The sequence below is a fragment of the Chlorocebus sabaeus genome, chromosome 13, assembly GCF_047675955.1.
Source record: "Chlorocebus sabaeus isolate Y175 chromosome 13, mChlSab1.0.hap1, whole genome shotgun sequence".
Classification (NCBI taxonomy): domain Eukaryota; kingdom Metazoa; phylum Chordata; class Mammalia; order Primates; family Cercopithecidae; genus Chlorocebus; species Chlorocebus sabaeus.
Genome location: NC_132916.1, coordinates 69,082,970 through 69,101,657, shown reverse-complemented (window position 1 = coordinate 69,101,657; position 18,688 = coordinate 69,082,970). Strand labels below are relative to the sequence as shown.

The following is an 18,688-nucleotide window of genomic DNA, read 5'->3' as shown; positions in this document are numbered from 1 at the left end:
GACTATCCTGGCTAACACGGTGAAACCCCGTCTCTACTAAAAAAAAAATACAAAAAACTAGCTGGGCGAGGTGGCGGACGCCTGTAGTCCCAGTTACTCGGGAGGCTGAGGTAGGAGAATGGCGTGAACCTGGGAGGCGGAGCTTGCAGTGAGCTGAGATCCACCACTGCACTCCAGCCTGGGCGACAGAGCGAGACTCTGTCTCAAAAAAAAAAAAAAAAAAAAAAAAAAAAAAAAAAAAACTTGATCACATTTTAGTTTTCAATTAGCGTAATTCAGCCTCTAAGGCACTAATGAAAGCTTGCAAATGACGACGTTAGTGTTAATATACTTGCACTTAATCAGATAGCAAATGTTTTCTGAAGTTCTTATCATGCCACCCTGAGCCCTAAACATAAGTGGTTATTTTATCCGCACATCATGAAAAGTAAATGAAGTCTCCCTCCTTTTTAAGAGAGAAGGTCCTTAACTATAAGAGCTAAATATCTCCACCTTCTAACAAAATGCAATAAGGAAATGAATCTAAAACCCCAAAACAAACCCAGAAGATCATCTGAGCCATCTAAAAAGGTGCATCATTAATGTAGAATAATAACTACACTTGTAGATGCAAATGCTTCCTAGCAGTTTTTTCAATTACAGTAAGTTAGGAATTTTCGTCAGCATCATTTGATATTCACTTCAAAAGAGTGGGTTCACAATCAGGCCTCATTTCTCAATCCTTTCTTTTCAATAAATGTTTTTTTCTTTTTCTATAAATCACTCTATTTTTGAAATGGGGGAAATAAAAGGATTGGTACACACTACCCAAATAAAATTTAAAATAATAAGTAAATTCTCTGAATCTCAGAGGAAGGAAAAGGATGCTGTGTCAATTCAAGACTAGTATCATAATATGAGAATTAAATAATTTTTTAAAGAAATCTGTTAAATGAGAATGCCAAAACAAATCCAGAAGAAAAATGATAATAATGATAGCTGTTGCTTGTTGAGTGCTTATCAATGTCATTTTAGATACTTTGAATTCATTATCTTTATGAAGTAGGTGGTTTTAACCACATTTTGCAGACAAAACTGTGATTAAGAGTTTAAGTAACAACCCAAAACAAGTAGCAACAGGATTAATTTAAGGTCTGGAGCCCAAACTTGCTTTCTCTCTGAAATGTATTTCTTATAATTTTGAAATCTACATGTATGTTTTGGTTGCTTGGTCACTAGAATATTGAACCAAGTGACTTCTTAGGTCCAACTCTTAAGACTCTCTCATCTTATAAATTACAAGGACTGGTTGGACTAAAACAGAATGAGATTAAATATGGATTCATTCAAACAGTATAACTAAGTAAGAAAATAAATTATGATTTTATTTCTCTCTTTAAAAATTCATTTATATCCTGATGAATGAAATCATCATAATCCCTTCATGAAAAGCTCACCAGTAGTTTACCATACATTACTGCTCCTAAAGGAAAGGGAAAATAAGGCTTACATTTTGATAGCCCTTGTGAGATATATAACGGAAAAAAAAAATCTTTTTTTCAATGGCGAAAAAAGAAAGACAATTAGTACTTAGAACAAAAACTAGGCTGATATGAGAAAAACCATCCTTAGCACATGACAGAAATAAAAGCTGGCAACCAGATGATGTAAAAACATAGATTCTCAGCATGTCATGCAGCAGCATGATCAACAGCCCAGTTTTTCTGGGTGAAATAAGGTATTTTCCTTCTTAATAAAGTCCACTGAGTTATGGTTTTTCTATTACATGAATGTGACAGAATGCTAACTGCTAAACTGAACTTCTTATGCAAATGTAAGCTGAGAAACCAAGAAGTTCTCAGTCAAGAAAAAAACCCTCTGAAAGTGTTTTTATCTACTGCCTAGGAGAAAACAAATAGGGCGAGCCAAACACTTTAATAAAATGTTATCTGTACCTGTATATTAATTGCTTCTTCCTCACATTCTTTCTTATATTTCCTTGGGAGTGTCTCTACCTCACGGATGGCATCTATAGTGACTTGCTGAGGTAGCACCTCAAACAAAGATGTTAAATACATAATTATGGATTTCTTGTCAGGAAGCTGAACGGCAACATCTAAAAGTGGAAGAATATAAGAACCAGCTTAAATTAGGTGTCCAAAATATGTGAATTTCTCAATATTAGATATAAAATAACTCTCCTTAGTACCCATAAACAATACCTAATACATAATCTTTGCAATACCACAGCTCAGTAAATTGCCACTTCAAAATATATGAGACAAAGGCAAAAGGGATTACTCATTTTTGTTCAGTATATCATTTTTTAAAGTCTTCCCTAAAAGCTTCCCCAAAATGGTCAAAGATAAGCTACCATATGTTACCATTTAAGATAAAGATACAGACTTTATTCATACTATGAAAATAAGTCTAGAATTCAATCCTGCAATATTTATAACTAAAGTCTTTACATCACATGCAAGAAGCTCACATAAAAATGCTTTTTAATGGACTAACCAGATACTGAATTTATCTAATAATTACATTTTCTTAAAACTTTAATTCTTACTTAATTTAGATTAACTATTGTCCAGTGCTGTAGTTAAATTTCTACCTAAAGGATCCTACAAATTGCTAAGTACAAAAGTATTAATAACTGTCAGTAATAAAATGACTTGCACCTATACTCCAAAAAGGAAAAGGTTCTTCAGGTCTCATAATTCATTTTTAAAAGGACAAAGAAACACTGCTTTTCAAGAATGCAAAACTGTAAAGTAAAATCAAGGCTGAAATTAAACACTGAACAATACCTTCAGGATCTAACAGCTTTTCAATTCCCAAATAAGTTTGAGCCTTGCTGAAGGCGTGTTCAAGTCTCTCAATTGGTGACATTTTGACAACTTTATCCCAGCTGAAGAGATCAGGTCTGAAAACCATGCAAATAAAATGCAATGAAGATGAAATATGTGGAAACAAAGTAGGCATTGTTATACTATAATACATTTTAGTTTTAGATTATTTTTATTTGTGAGGATTTTTTGAGTTTATTTTTATATTCCAAAGACTTGTCAAATACGTACTTGAAATTGATTCACAAATATGAAAATAACAGATAATACTTTCCAAGAATCTTGTATTAGCTAAATAGGACTGCTCTTTTCTGTGGTAACCATTAAGACTAGAAGTAGTATGTAATATTTCCCAAAGAGCAGAAGAAAAGGGGGTAAGGGGGAACCTACCGATACAAAAAGAGATAAGAAAGTAAAAATAAAAAATTTAAAAAAACACAGAAAAGATAAGACAAATGAGCAGCTCACACTATGTTGTAAAAATGAACCTAAATATATAAATTATCACAATCAATGTTAACGGACTAAATTCTTCAGTTAAAAGATCAAGATTAGCAGAACACAAAATCCAGCTCTAATCTGTTCTCAGGATATTCCTAAAACAAAAACATTGGAAGAGTTTCCCTCCAACGCCCCGCTTCCATGCTACTATATTGTCTAGTACTGTATTTCGTTTCTATCTTGGTTTTCTTTTAATCCCACAAATTGGACATTACTGTTGCTTTGACTTACCCAAAAGTTCATCATTTTCTTTATTCTGTATCTGTTCTTGCATGTTAGATCCACCCACCTTCTGAGATGCACTTCCCCCACTTTCCTCCCTGAATTCATCTCCCATTACTCCCCCAACTCAGGTCACTACAGCCACTGGCCTCTCTTATCCCAGGTGCCTCCTCTGCTGTTGTCTGATGTATTTTTCTTCAGTGTGTGTACTATTTCTATATACTACACAACTTTATTATTGTCTATCTCCCTCTGTTGGAACATAAGCTCAAGGAGAACTAAGACTTTTGCCCGTTTTGTTCTCTGCCATATACCCTGTGTCTAGCACGTAAAAGGCACTCCACGCATATTTGTTGAATCAATTAATTAATAAATTGAAAGGCATATTGGCTAAAACTCTACACTTTCTTGATAAAATCCCTTAACCAAGTAGAAACCTAGGGCAACCTTCTTAAACTGACAAAGGAGGAGTGGATGAATACTGGCAGGGAGGGATTCTTTAACCTCATAAAAAGTATACCCAAAAAGCTACAAAAAACATTGTTCTTATGGTAAAACTAAAAACACTCCTTTTGTTATCAACAACAAAAATTCTACTCACTATCACCAATTTAAATCAACACTGCATTGAAGGACAAGGCACAATAGAGAACAAAAAAGAAAACAGAAGAAATAAAAGGATCATAATTCTAGGACATTCTAATCCCTCCTCTCCCAAAAAACCTACAATCTACAGAGACAAACTTACTAAAATGTGTAAGAAATGATTAAGTTCCCAGATATAAGATGTAGAAACATCTATTGCACTTTTATATACCAGCAAAAAAAAATAGAGGAAATGAAACTTGAGAAAAGTAATCATTTACAACAACAATAAAACATAACAAATTTTGCCTTTGGCATTTCAATCCCTGATTCATGTAGAAATTATTATTATTATTATTTTAGTGTGGTGAAGTAAAGATCCAATGCATTTATTTATATATGGGTAATCAATTGTCCAAACCATCTATTAATCTGCAATGTCAGCTCAAGCATATATCAGATTTTCCTGTGTAATGGAGCCATTTCTGAGTTCTTAATTTTATTAGGTTGAACCATATGAAAATACCACTCTTATACAGCAAAACAGTCACGTAGGCAATTTCATATGGTTCAGCTTACATTGGTGTGTATATTGATAGTACTGCATAGTCTTAATTAATATAGCTTCATACTTTCTTTTTGGAAAGTATTTTAGCCTGGTTCTTCTTCAGAAGTCTACTGGCTATTCTTGGGCCTCGTCTTTTATATAACTAGAATCTGTTCACAAGTTTCATTAAAGACAATTTGGCTACTTTTTATTTTAATTGGGAATGCATTGAATTTACAGAGTTCTACTTTCGGTATGAGAAGAAAAGCTAACACAATTTTTTGTATATATTATCAGTTAGTGCTGAATGACTGGGGTTGAACTATGTAAGTTATTTCATATTTTTTAAATTCATAAATATGCAGGAGAAACTATGGACCTTGTATTGTGGCATTTAAGTCCTAAGGAAATAAAGACTTGATGGGTAGTTTTCTTCCATGATATTTCTTTTCTTAAGGTTTTGGTAGAACATATGCAGAAAGGAGAGCAGTGGGACTGGAGAAGGGGCTTCAGGGAGTAGTGGTGGCAGCAAAGGGGCAGAGAAGAAACATGAATTTGTAAAGCCCACTTCTAGATAGAGTAATGTCTCACTTATGTCGGTGGAGGACAGCATTAAAGGCGAGTCCATCTGTCCAGCTGGTGGTGAAGTTGAGGACGTTGACTTGGCTATAGGGCCTGGTGGTCTGACGCACCCAGCTGAGCAGGATCTTTTCACTGTTGGTCTGCTGCAGGTCCGACATGACATCCTTCATGACATCTTTCACCTATGTAAGAGAAACCAGGCCTGTCTATAACTAATACTTCAATCGTTTACTTCTATTTAATTCAATGAAGTCTTTGAAAAAGCAATATTGCACTAATTAACCATTATGGATCAGATAACTGGCATTCATTTTACTTCAGATTTTTCTGTAGACACTGGAGCAATAAATTTTAACAGTGATTATTTTGGGGGACAAAATTTGAGGTGATTTTTACCTCACTGTTATACATTACTGTGTTTTCTATATCTTAAGCAACATATACTATGTTTGGTTACAAAGAACACTACTTTCATAGTCATAGAAAGTCATAGTTTATGTGTTTACAAAGACCTTTTCAATTTAAAAAAGTTTACTTTCTACAAAAATTAGAGAGGAAAAACTTTTGAGTACCTAAAAATAAAGTATCTTTCCTGATTGCAATCACAATTATACTCTAGAACTAACATTTTAAATTATTATTCTAAATTAGTAAACATGTTTCAAGAAAGTGCTCAAAGAATGACACAGATCTATCTAAGGGACACAGGAGCCAATTTAAGGGGCTCACACTGGCCAAATCTAGGATGACTTGAACACTCAAATGAATACTAGTAAAAGATTATAAACCTATACAAATGTCCATGAATCTATACTGATATGTAAATGACTAAATGAATGGAGAGAGAGATAAGATAGACAGAGAAAGAAGAAATAAGGGGAAGCTCTTCCTTACAAGTAGAAAGTCAACTAATGTAGAAGGAATCATGAAATTAGAAAATCATGATCTATCAAGCATCATAATAATAGCTGGTCCAGGCAAAAAGTATGAATGGGTGCTAAAACTAATGAATAAAACTTCGATAAAAACTAAATATTTATACAGTCTCAAAGTATATCCCCACCCGATACTTTTAATAACAAAGGGTAGTCAAATTACAGGGAAGAAACTTGGTAAATACCACCTTAGCCAAACAAAGTTAACACTGCCAGAAAAAGAACTGATGGACATCACCTATCCCCGATATGATGCGCTAAGAAGAACTCACGTCACTTTTGTCACGTCCTTGCCAAAAGTGAACAACCTGAACTTAATCATAAGGAAACCTCAGCCAAGCCCAAGCCCACCTAGAGAGATATTCTACAAAATAACTGGCCAGCACTCTTCAAAAATATCAATATCATGAAATACAAAGACTCAAAAACTTCCAGATTAAGGAGGACTAAAGAGACATGAAAAATAAATGTAATGCATGATCTCAGATTTTCTTTCACTACTAAGGATATTACTGGGACAACTGACAAAAATCTAAGATCTGTAGATTACATAATTGTATTATTTCAATGTTATTTTCTTGATTTTAATAATTGTATATTAAGTTTTCATATTTAATAATCAATGATTGGCATTTTAAATATCAGTATTTCACATTTCATATTATTATACCAGTATGCTATTGTGTTTACATATGAGAGTTCTTGTTTTTAGGAGAATGCCATGGTTTTAGAAAATACACAGTAAATATTTTAGGCAGATAGGGAGAGAGTACAAATGCAATATTGACAACTGGTAACATTTAGGAAATGTGAGTGAAAGGTACTTGGGAATTCTTTGAACTATTCCTGCAACTTTTCTGGACATGAAATTATGTCAATTTTTAAAATTTAACGTAAGAAAGGTGCGTACTTTTTTTCCTAGACCACAAAAATAGGGCATTTTGTCAGCCTCTTCCATTGAAAATTGTTATGAGTGGAATTATGTTCTCTAAAATTAATATGTTGAGTACTTCAGAGAGGGGCTCTATTTGGAAATAAGGTAATTGCAGATGTCACTAGTAAGAATGAGGTCACACAGGAGTAAGGTGGGCCCTAAATCCAATATGACTGATGTCTTTACAAAAAGAGGAAATTTGACACAGATATGCACACAGGGAGAACACCACGGCAACACTGGAGCTATCTTATCACAGGCCAAGGAACTGCAAAGATTGCAGACAAACCACCAGAATTTGGGGGCAAGGCATGGATCAGAGTCTCCCTCAGAGACCTCAGGAAAAAACAACCCTGCTGATGCCTTGATTTTGGACTTCCAGCCTCCAGAACTGGGAGACAACAAATTTCTGTTGTTCAAACCAAGCAGCTTGTGGTACTTGGTTATGGCAGCCCTAAGAAACCAAAAGACAAACAATACATTTTCCATCTCTATTAAAAAGTGATTGGAAATTTCCCCACCTGCCAGTGCAAAATGATGCTCCAAAGTAAACCCAAAGTCAGTTTGTGATTTCCATCCACAATGTCAGTTCCCCCTATATTCACTAATTCCACCTATTAAGAAAAAAAAAACAAAAAACAAAACAAAACAAAAAAACACTTTTAAGACAATTTATTCACAGAACTCCAGGTTTTCATTTTAGCACATTTGGACAGCAGTATAAGTGAGAGATAAGAGAAATTTCATTTTAGAGAATCAGGTGAACCTAAATCTCAAAAATGTATTATTTATACCACAGATCAACATAGCCATCAGAAAAAGCACATGACTGTTTCTTCACTCATAGAAAAAGTTCAATATTTCTCATAATAAAAAATGTTTACAAGAATCAGTGGATGCCAATGCATCAAGCAGTTGGCGAGTTTCACAATAAATAATGCTGATGGCAGCACAAACCCCCAAAACTCACATTACAAGCTTACATTGTTCTGATGTAAAACCTGCAGCACTCTGTTGACGTTATTTAAGGCATGTACCCTTGTGGAACCACGTTCCTTTGGCTGGAAAATAAAACACAAAAGCAAGTAAAACTGATTGTCCCTCCATATGTCTGACAAACACTAACATTGAGATATACACAGAAGAGCAGCTCAAGGTGCAGGGCCCCTCAGAGGCAGGAGCTCTGGCTGAAGTCTCAGGTTACCACCCTGGAAGCTGGTGTTCACAGTATGTAAATCCCTCAACTAACAACATCTTAAGATAGCAGTTCCCTAACTTGCAAGCACAATGAAATGTCCTAGGCAGCTTCATAAAAACACCAATCCCTCAGTCCAACCCCACCCCCAAAGAGTGTGGCTTAATGGGTCTAGGGTGTGGTCTGGACTTGGGATTTTTAAAAGATTGCCTATAGTTCTAATGGGCAGACAAGTTTGGAAAACAGTGCTCTATGAACAAAGCTTCCTGTCTCTCAATTGGTATGGCTGCAGAAGGATTTTAGAGAAGCTGTGGCCTCTTTATTCTGCACAGATGTGAACAGAGCAAGGAGGATTCAGAGGCACCATCCCCAGGCTCCAGGTAGCATTACAAGAGCCCTCGGAAGGCAGGGAATCCACACCCGGGGAAAGATAACCTATGCAGCTTCTTTCTACTTCACTGGCCTGGGAACCTTATCTGAGAGAGGGATCAGCCTGTCTAACAGTTATCTACCCACCACCTGGAGGGCAAAGGGAGAGAATGACACCCCACACTTCTGCAAGAAAGAAATTCATCTTCAGGAGTGCATGTCTGTCCTGTGATAGTACCTCTACCTCTAGAGTTAACATTTGTACCCATAAATGCATCCTCTTCATTGGCAGTTTTTTCTGCATGACTATGGAGTATCCTACACATAAAATAATAGAGGTGTATTTAAAAAATAAATAAACAAAATACAATCTTGAAAATCTGAATAAAAAATGGATGTCATTGTTTTTGACAACTTTTTGTGTTTTTTTAGAGACGGAGCCTCGCTCTGTTGCCCGGGCTGGAATGCAGTGACACAATCTCGGCTCACTGCAAGCTCTGCCTCCCAGGTTCAAGCAATTCTCCAGGCCTCAGTCTCCCGAATACCTGGAATTACAGGTGCATGCCGCCACGCCCAGCTAATTTTTTGTATTTTAGTAGAGACGGGGCTTCACTGCGCTGCCCAGGCTGGTCTCGAACTGCTGAGCTCAGGCAATCCACCCGCCTTGGCCTCCCAAAGTGCTAGGATTACAGGCGTGAGCTACTGTGCCCAGCCTGAACAATTATTTTAAAAAATATTTAAAATTTCAATGTGTTTGTCTCCAGACTCTGCTGTTCAAAACATTCTGCCCTCTCTATAAATCCATTCTTTTTTGTAATTTCTCTCATCCTGGGCTGTATCAGAGCAATAAACAGTTAAGGTAATTTTATCTTCAATAAAAACAGAGCCCTCAGAAGAACCAAAATGTTGTTGCATCAAAGCACTCATTAAAACACTTCATTAAAAATGTTCCCAATTTCAGCCTTTACATTTGAATGTAAAGTAAAATGGATACTTTCACTTTAATGGGTACCCACAGTGGGTCATCAAGTATCAGTAATGACTGGAGACTCCATTGTTTACAAAGAGGACTTGCTCACCAGTGATGTTCCTGTGAGGCCTTCTAGAAGATCCAATAGCTTCCTTCCATCTTTGAGGTCTGTGAACATATCATTGATTGGTGGTTTCCCACTCTGTAAAAGAAAAACACAAATAAAGTATGGGGTATGCCAACAGCAGAAACTCCACATATACCTGCAAATAAATGAGTGGCTTCATTTTTTGCTCAATTAAAATGCTGTGGATGATCTGCAGACTATCCAAATTTGTCTTTCATAGAAAGCAAGTACAAATACAGAAATTTTCAAATCCCATAAAGAATATTTTAAGCTGAAATAAATTACACTTTTCCTTATAAAGAAAGCAAATCAAGCTGCTGTTAACATTGATAGGCCTTCGGGCATCGTGGTTCATGCCTGTAATTTCAGCACTTGGGAGGCCAAGGCGAGCTCAGGAGTTTAAGACCAGCCTGGCCAACATGGTGAAACCTCATCTCTAGCAAAAATATAAAAATTAGCTGGGAGTGGTGGTAGGCACCTGTAATCCCAACTACTTGGGAGGCTGAGGCAGGAGAATTGCTTGAACCCAGGAGGTGAAGGTTGCAGTGAGCCAAGATCACACCACTGCACTCCAGCCTGGGCAACATAGCAAGACTCTATCTCAAAAAAAAAAAAATCTACAAAGTCTGGACATAATTTCACACAAATATACAGTAAAGTGTTAGAAAGAACAATGAACGATAACAAAATAATAGACCTTCAGTATGATATATGTTCCTGAGAAAGCAATGATAAGGAGATGCATTAAAAATGTAAACGAGCCTACAACATCCGGGTGCAGAGGCCAACAAAAAGTATGAGGATTGTCACTTCATCACTGCATTTCACATCACAGTGTGACAATGTCTTCCAGCATTTCCATTATGGGAGCACGTGATTTGGTCATCAATTTCAGGGCTGAGGTGTTCAGTCTGTATTTCTGGTTATTAATTTCTTAACACTTCAGGCACTTTGGGCTTAACAATTAAATACTTTTTGTGCTTAAAACTAGTACCACTCCAAGATTTTGTCGGCTGAAGCTTATAGAATTCCTAAACTCTTGTCCCTGATAAATAGCCTCAACTCCCACAGATAATCCTGCTCTAGTGTCTGATGCCAGAAAAGTCCACTCCATTCGCTGTAAGTTTGGTAGATCCTTGCCTGTCTGTGACACAATGGGTTATTGTGCAATGGGGCGATCACCACATAGAAAATCAGGAAGCCTCGGCTTTAAGTCCAGTTTGACCATTAAGTACCTGGTGAACCTGGCTCAGCTACCTAAACTTTTAAATCGAAAGTCACTGTAAAGATCAAATAATATAACATTATAAGAAAATGCACTGAAAACTATAGAGTACAATTTAATATTTAATAAATGTTGTATTATCTTGTATCAAATTACTGCCTTGTATAATAAAATCTCCACAGAGAAAACAGTTTCACTTCCTGTCAATAATAGATATTTTTTAATGAATACTTCCTTTATCTTCTTCATTTCTCACTTTAAAAAATAAATATGTATCATTTATAATGAAGCAAAACTTTACCCTGAGTTTGAAATGGAGGAGGGGGAAGAAGGAGCCATTCTGAAGTTTCCTAAAATTTGGCATTACTCCTTCCTTCCTCCCCTCGTGATTCCTTATCTGTTTTTATTGTGTGTGTGTGTGCGCGCGCGCACGTGGTATGCGCATGCATGCCTGAAGAGACCTGAATTGCAAAGATGAATAAAGATTCCACATTTCTGCACACTCAACAGCTTACCATTCGGTGGAAGAGATACTCTGTTTTAGAGAATAATAATTACAGTGCGATGTGTAAGGTCTGGAACAGAGAAGTGTGCCAGTGCTATAGGAGCACAGAGGAGAGAGAGGCCCCAAGAGCACTGCAAGCCAGGTAGTGGGCAAAGGCTTCAGACAGGAATTGACCCTTGAACTAGACTTGATTTAGTTTTTTACAAGGCATAATTTACTTATCTTTTAAAAAATTTAGATTCAGGGAGTTCATATGCAGGTTTGTTACATTGGTATGTTGTGGGATGCTGAGGTTTGGGTCTCGAATGATCCCACTGCCCAAGTAGTGAACATAGTACCCAGGAGATAGTTTTTCAACCATTGCTCCCCTCCCTCCCTTTATCTGTTTTTAAATAAGTATTAGGTATCGTCAACTCATCATTTTTAGTATGTGCCTTCTTCATTGTTCATATACTCCAGATGAGGCAAAGTGCAGTAAAGTTTTCACCACAGAATCAGTAAAGAATACACTGTTACTTATTTATATCTGAAACAAAGCTGCTTTTCTATTCCCAGCTGCCTTTTTCACAGACAGCAATGGATTCAGGGTCAAAGAGATTTTTTCCATCAATCAAAATAACACAGAGATGTGCAAGATGCAGGAACCACTTTCCAGAGGCAGAACTCCAGGAAGCCAGGCAAGGGGTAATGTCTCCCTGAGGGGAAAGTCCCGTGAGGACTTGCTACCCACTGTCAGTAAAAGCAATGGGCAGCAGTGGCCTTCATCACCTGCCTACCTCTAATCCCCCTCCCCCACCCAACTAGAAGTACAGTTCTGCAAAATAGCCAACAAATAACCAAATTCACTTTCAGGTCTTAGGCATAGCAAAAATATATCATACAGGTAAAGCACATGGGAGAAACAAATGGGGGTATATAGGCATAGAAAGGATCTTAGAAAATACTGATGATGGCAAGGGCAACTAATATAACACCTGGGCATCCTGTAACCTTTCTCAAATCCACTCTCCACTTCCCAAAAAATAATATAATACAAAACAACTGGTTGGGCGCGGTGGCTCATGCCTGTAATCCTAGCACTTTGGGAGGCCGAGGCTAGAGGATCACTTGAGCAGGAATTTGAGACCAGCCTGGCCAACGTGGCAAAACACCATCTCTACTAAAAATACAAAAACTGGCTGGGCGTGGTGGTGCACACCTGTAATCCCAGCTACTTGAGAGACTGAGGCAGGAAAATTGCTTGAACCCAGGAGACAGAGACTGCAGTGAGCTGAGATCATGCCACTGCACTACAACCTAGGCAACACAGCAAGACTGTATTTCAAAAAAACAAACAACAAAAAAACCAGCATTATATAAAGGAAATATAAATATTTATTCATATTATAAATAATTATGGATATCCATCAATGACCTCATCTGTAAACAAGAGGCCTCTTATTGGTCATAGAATTTTGGGCAAGTTACTTGGCCTTTCTGCATCTATTTGTTTACCTGTTAAAAACTAAGATGACAGATGTTCATTAAATGGTTGATGTGACTATATCACAAGCATAACTTTAGTGTTTTCTATTGGCAGAAAAGTGTAATAAAATATCAACAGTATCTAAAAGGACTGAGACAACAAATAAGCACTTCTTCATCTCAGGCAGGAGGGCAAAGCAGGCCCTGAACGTGAGAGCATGGTAGTGTCAATTCACAGAGAAAGATCTCACAAGTCTGAGGTTTCATTAATGTGTCATATGATGATCTGCAGGAATATACATCATTCAAAAACAATTAACTACCTTTTGTTGTAAAATGAAAGCAGCCATAGACAATACATAAACAAATACACCAATTGGAATGACTATCTTCTAATAAAGCTTTATTTGTAGACACTATAATTTCCACATGTCACAAAATATTACTCTTCTTTTGATTTTTTGTAACAACCTAAAACTGTAAAAACCATTCTTAGCTCATAGGCCATACGGAAACAGGCAGTAGAAATATGAAATGTTCTTAGACATAATGATAGCAAGCATTCACTGTATCAGATATGTTCTAAGAGACTTATAAAGATTTAATTGTATTATTTAGATGTATTATTTATTTCCTTATGATAGTATTTCAAGAAAAATAGCATTATCTTCTTCATTCTACAGGTGAAGAAACTGATGTGGAGGTGACTTAACAAATGAGAGGCAGAACCAGGATCTGATACCACAAAATCTGACTCTAAATCTATGTTTTCAACATCTGTGCTACACTGCTACTAAAATTATGAAGGCACAGGACTAGGACAGATAGGGAAGAAAATATTTCATCACTGGACTGGGATATATAAGGAAAAAAATATTTAATCACTGGGGTAGGTGGGATATATTTAGTGGCCTCCCAAAGAGAGCAACAAGATATATACTACATTTTGATGAATTCAAAATGCAGACTATTTTTTCCTAGTACGCAACTTTAAAGTGTGTCTGATGCTTTGGTATCACAAGCTGTAAACTTGGGATCCACTCTGGGAAACAGCTTGGAAATGTCAGAAGTCATCTATGAATAAAAATAAAAACTGATTCATCCTGACCGTTAACCTCTTATTTTGATTTTGAAATCTTTGCAAAGACTCATTTGCAGAGACTTCTCTGACAAAGAGAATACAGTTGAATAATGCATTTGGACAAATATTTAGTGAATACCTCCTTTGTGCTTGGCCCTGTGGAAATGCCAAGTTCAGGTCATTCTCCTTATTCTCAAGACAGTGTCCATAGTTTTCCAATAAATACAAAAGAGTATAAATGAACAGTCTTGAACTTGAAGGGTATATAAGCCTTGGGTCACATTTAACTTTAAAAAAATTACACAAACACATTACATGACTCTAGATGACAGATACTACAGCCCTGGCATGGCCAACTTTGGCTGTACCCAAGTCTCATCTCCCCCTCCCATCACCATTTGGACAAGTGAGACTAGCATTCATACTTGCAGCTGGGACACCACTGCTGCTGGATTTTAAAATGTTAGAGCACAAAGGCAAACGATCATCACAATGCAGGGGGAGAAGCCAGGGTGTCTCGTGGGGAGCAGGGGCTGCAAACAACTGCAGTGATGACACATTTGAGGGAAGCAAACCTGATGGGCCCCAGGCACATCTGGAAAATCAGCTGGCTCTGCAGGCTCAAATGGCAGCTCCTGCTCAGTTCTAGTCCAGAGTGGCCATATGGGAATTCAGGTTCACTGTGGGCAGAACTTCTCATTTTTAAAAAGAAGGTAGAAATCTGTATTTATATGTATAATCTCCTGATAACTGTAATTTCCTAAAACACTGTGCTAAACAAATAGATCGTGTCTACAGGCACACCAGGTCAAAGGTGACTGATGAGGAATTTCTGCATACACCATGACTACATATAGGTGAAATATAGGATTAATCAAAGAGGAATGCCTTAAGGAACTGGTCAGCTTTGGAGAAAGGCCACACACAAATATGCACATACACACACACACACTCACACATCCATGGACTATAGAATATGAATAATTGCAAATATATCATATATCAAGAAATAATCACTCTTGCTCAGGCCAAAAACACAGGGAGTCATTCCTGATTCATTTCCTTTCACTTATTCTCCATCTCTAACCCACCCACAAGCCCTGTCCTTCCACTTCCAAAAACACATCCCAAACGTGATCACTTCTTACCACGGTCGTTGTGTCAACTCTAGCCCAAACCGCCATTATCTATTGCCTGAACTCCAGCTCCAGCCAACTGATCTCTTTGCTTCTACGTAAGAGCCAGAATAATTCCAGTTTTAATGTGCAGACCACATTGTGTCATTTCCCTGATTTACCCTAATGGGAGTCCATTATAGGCAAATCCAATCCAAACTCCAAATAAAAATCTTGTGAGATCTGGTCCCACCCTCTCTCTGATCTGATACTGTATTATTCTTACCCTTCTTCAATACTCCCAAAGCACAATTACTAATATTTCTATCACAGATCATGTTTTTCAGCAACAGTAGTAGTAATGGAAAAAATCTATAAAAGATTGAATAAGGAAGTAAGATTTAGAAAGTACAGTTTGGATTTCTTAAAAGAGTGAAATTCTAATTCTTTGTATCAATAACAAATCAGAAGCAGAATTGGGCCTTGGATTTTCCAGTAGGGAGATAGATCAGTGCCTACTTTCTGTCGTACAGTATGCAAAAACCAAGGCTGATAAAAACAGCCCTTGACTTCACGGCACTCAGACTCCAAATACAGTCATGAGTCACTTAAGGACAGGGATACAGTCAGAGAAATGCATCCTTAGGTGATTCCATCATTGTGCAAACACCATAAAGTATATTTACACAAACCGAGATGGAATAGCCTACAACACACCTAGGTTAGATGGTATAGCATATCACTGCCAGGCTACAAACCTATAGAACATGTTACTGTACTGAATACTGCAGGCAACTGTAACACACGGTAAGTATTCATGTTTCTAAACACAGAAAAGTTACAGTAAAAATACCTGATGTAAATGACGAGTTGATGGGTGCAGCACACCAACATGGCACAAGTATACATATGTAGCAAACCTGCACGTTGTGCACATGTACCCTACAACTTGAAGTTTAATAATAATAAATTTAAACAAAAAAAAAAAAAAAAAAAAAGATTTTAGGCTGGATACAGTGGCTCACGCCTGTAATCCCAGCACTTTGGGAGGCCGAGGCGGGTGGATCACCTGAGGTTGGGAGTTGGAGACCAGCCTGGCCAACATGGTGAAACCCTATCTCTCCTAAAACATAAAAATTAGCTGATTGTGGTGGTGCACACCTGTAATCCCAGCTACACAGGAGGCTGAGGCAGGAGAATTGCTTGAACCTGGGAGGCAGAAGTTGCAGTGAACCAAGACCGCACCACTGCCCTCCAGCCTGGGCAACAGAGAGAGACTCCATCTCAAAAAAAAAAAACAAAAACAAAACAAAAATAGTACACCTGTATAGGACACTTAACATGAATGGCGTTTACAGGACTAGAAATTGCTCTGGGTGAGTGGTAAATGAATGTGAAGGCCTAGGACACTACTCTATACTACCGTAGACCTTATAAACACTGTACACTTAGGCTACACTAAATTTATTTTTAAAATATTTTTCTTTCTTCAATAATAAACCTTAGCTTACAGTAACTTTTTTACTTTATAAGCTTTTCAATTTCTTTAACTTTTTGACTCTTTTATAATCACACAGCTTAAAACACAAACACATCACACATCTGTGCAAGAATATTGTTTCATTTTGTCCTTATTCTATAAGCCTTTTTCAATTTTTAAAACTGTATTTTTTTAGTTTTTAAACTTTTTTATTAAAAACTAAGACACAAACATACACATTAGCCTAGGCCTACACAGGGTCAGGATCAGCAATATCACTGTGTTCCACCTCCAGATCTTGTCCCACTGGAAGGTCTTCAGGGGCAATAACACACATGGAGCTGTCGTCTCCTATGATACCAATGCCTTCTTCTGGGACACCTCCTGAAGGAACTGCCTGAGGCTGTTTTATAGTTGACTTTTTTTTTTTTTAAATGAGTAGAAGGAATACCTTCTAAAATAATGGACTGGACACAGTGGCTCACACCTGCAATCCCAGCAGTTTGCGGGGCCAAGACAGGCAGATCATGAAGTCAGGAGTTCGAGACCAGCCTGCCAATATGGTGAAATCCCGTCTCTATTAAAAATACAAAAATTAGCCAGGCATGGTGGCACATGCCTGTAATCCCAGCTACTCAGGAAGCTGAGGCAGAAGAATCACTTGAACAGGGGAAGTACAGGTTGCAGTGAGCCATAATTGCACCACTGCACTTCAGCCTGAGCAACAGAGCAAGACTCCATCTCAAAATAAATAAATAAATAAAATAATGATAAAATTATAATAAACACATAAACCAGTAACATAGTTGTTGGTTATCACTACCAAGTATTATGTACTGTACATAAATGTATGTGCTAGCTATTTCTACAACTGGCAGCATGGTAGGTTTGTTTACAACAGCATCACCACAAATACCGGATGATACGGTTTGGCTGTGTCCCCACCCAAATCTCGAATTGTAGCTCCTATAATTCTCACATGTCATGGGAGGGACCCAGTGGGAGATAACTGAATCATGGGGGTGGGTCTTTCCTGTGCTGTTCTCATGATAGTCAACAAGTCTCATGAGATCTGATGGTTAGTTCCCTGCACATGCTGTCTCTCTTGCTGCCATGAGAGACGTGACTTTGCTCCTCTTTTGCTTCTCACCATGGCCTCCCCAACCATGCGGACCTGTGGGTCAATTAAACCACTTTCCTTTATAAATTACCCAGTCTCGAGTATGTCTTTAGTAGCAGCATAAGAACAGACTAATACACTCGAGTAAATGGCATTGTGCTATGCCCTTATGACAGTTACAGCATCACTAAGTTATGGGAATTTTTCAGCTTCATTATCATCTTCTGGGACCACCATCATGTATGTGGTCCATCAATGTCCAAAACATCCTTATGCAACACATGACTGTAGATATAAACAAAAAACAGTACTAACATAATATGGCAAATATGTTAAGGTGAATTTGCAAATCTAGCTTGGTACTGCCAAAATTATACAAAGAAGCAGATATAGCAGGGAGACAGAATCTGTCCTATGACTTACCTAAACCCATTATAAGCAATCAAGTTATAACTGCATATAATAAAAAGAGTTGGAAGATAACATATTTTAAATGCTTTCAAAAGTAATATGTCTGATGAGTGTCATCTTACAAACGAATAACAAATTTGAGCCCTTTGACACTGATTATTCTATTATTTATTTACACCGTTTTCAAAACAGGATTTGAGACACTCTATTTAATTCAATTACTAGTCCCATCACTTACTGTGTGTCTATGTGTGTGTGTGTGTGTGTGTGTATACAGTATACATATACACACAAACATACATAGTGTACATATCATAATATATTCATACTCCTCAGATTAATCTCAGATTAATCTGATGCCCCTGATAGTTCAAAATGATGCCCCAGTATCTGATAACATTGTAAATTTTATGGTCTCTTTCTCTCTCCCCCTCCTCATCTGTTTTTTGCAAGAAGTTGGTTAATTTAAAAATTCCAATAGAAATAATTCAA

The 18,688-nt window shown here is 37.2% G+C and overlaps 1 protein-coding gene across 10 annotated transcripts in view; it reads right to left on the bottom strand.

Annotated features, from left to right (window-relative positions):
* UTRN (utrophin) overlaps positions 1-18,688 on the bottom strand; it is a 594,041-nt gene that overhangs the window by 444,680 nt on the left and 130,673 nt on the right. For all 10 annotated transcript variants that reach the window (XM_073022551.1, XM_073022550.1, XM_073022552.1 and 7 more), the window contains 6 exons: positions 9,778-9,870; positions 8,118-8,195; positions 7,656-7,748; positions 5,275-5,447; positions 2,790-2,905; positions 1,935-2,095 (listed from right to left, as the gene is read on the bottom strand). In XM_073022551.1, coding sequence (XP_072878652.1) covers positions 1,935-2,095; positions 2,790-2,905; positions 5,275-5,447; positions 7,656-7,748; positions 8,118-8,195; positions 9,778-9,870 — 714 coding nt within the window. The remainder of the gene's footprint in view (positions 1-1,934; positions 2,096-2,789; positions 2,906-5,274; positions 5,448-7,655; positions 7,749-8,117; positions 8,196-9,777; positions 9,871-18,688) is intronic.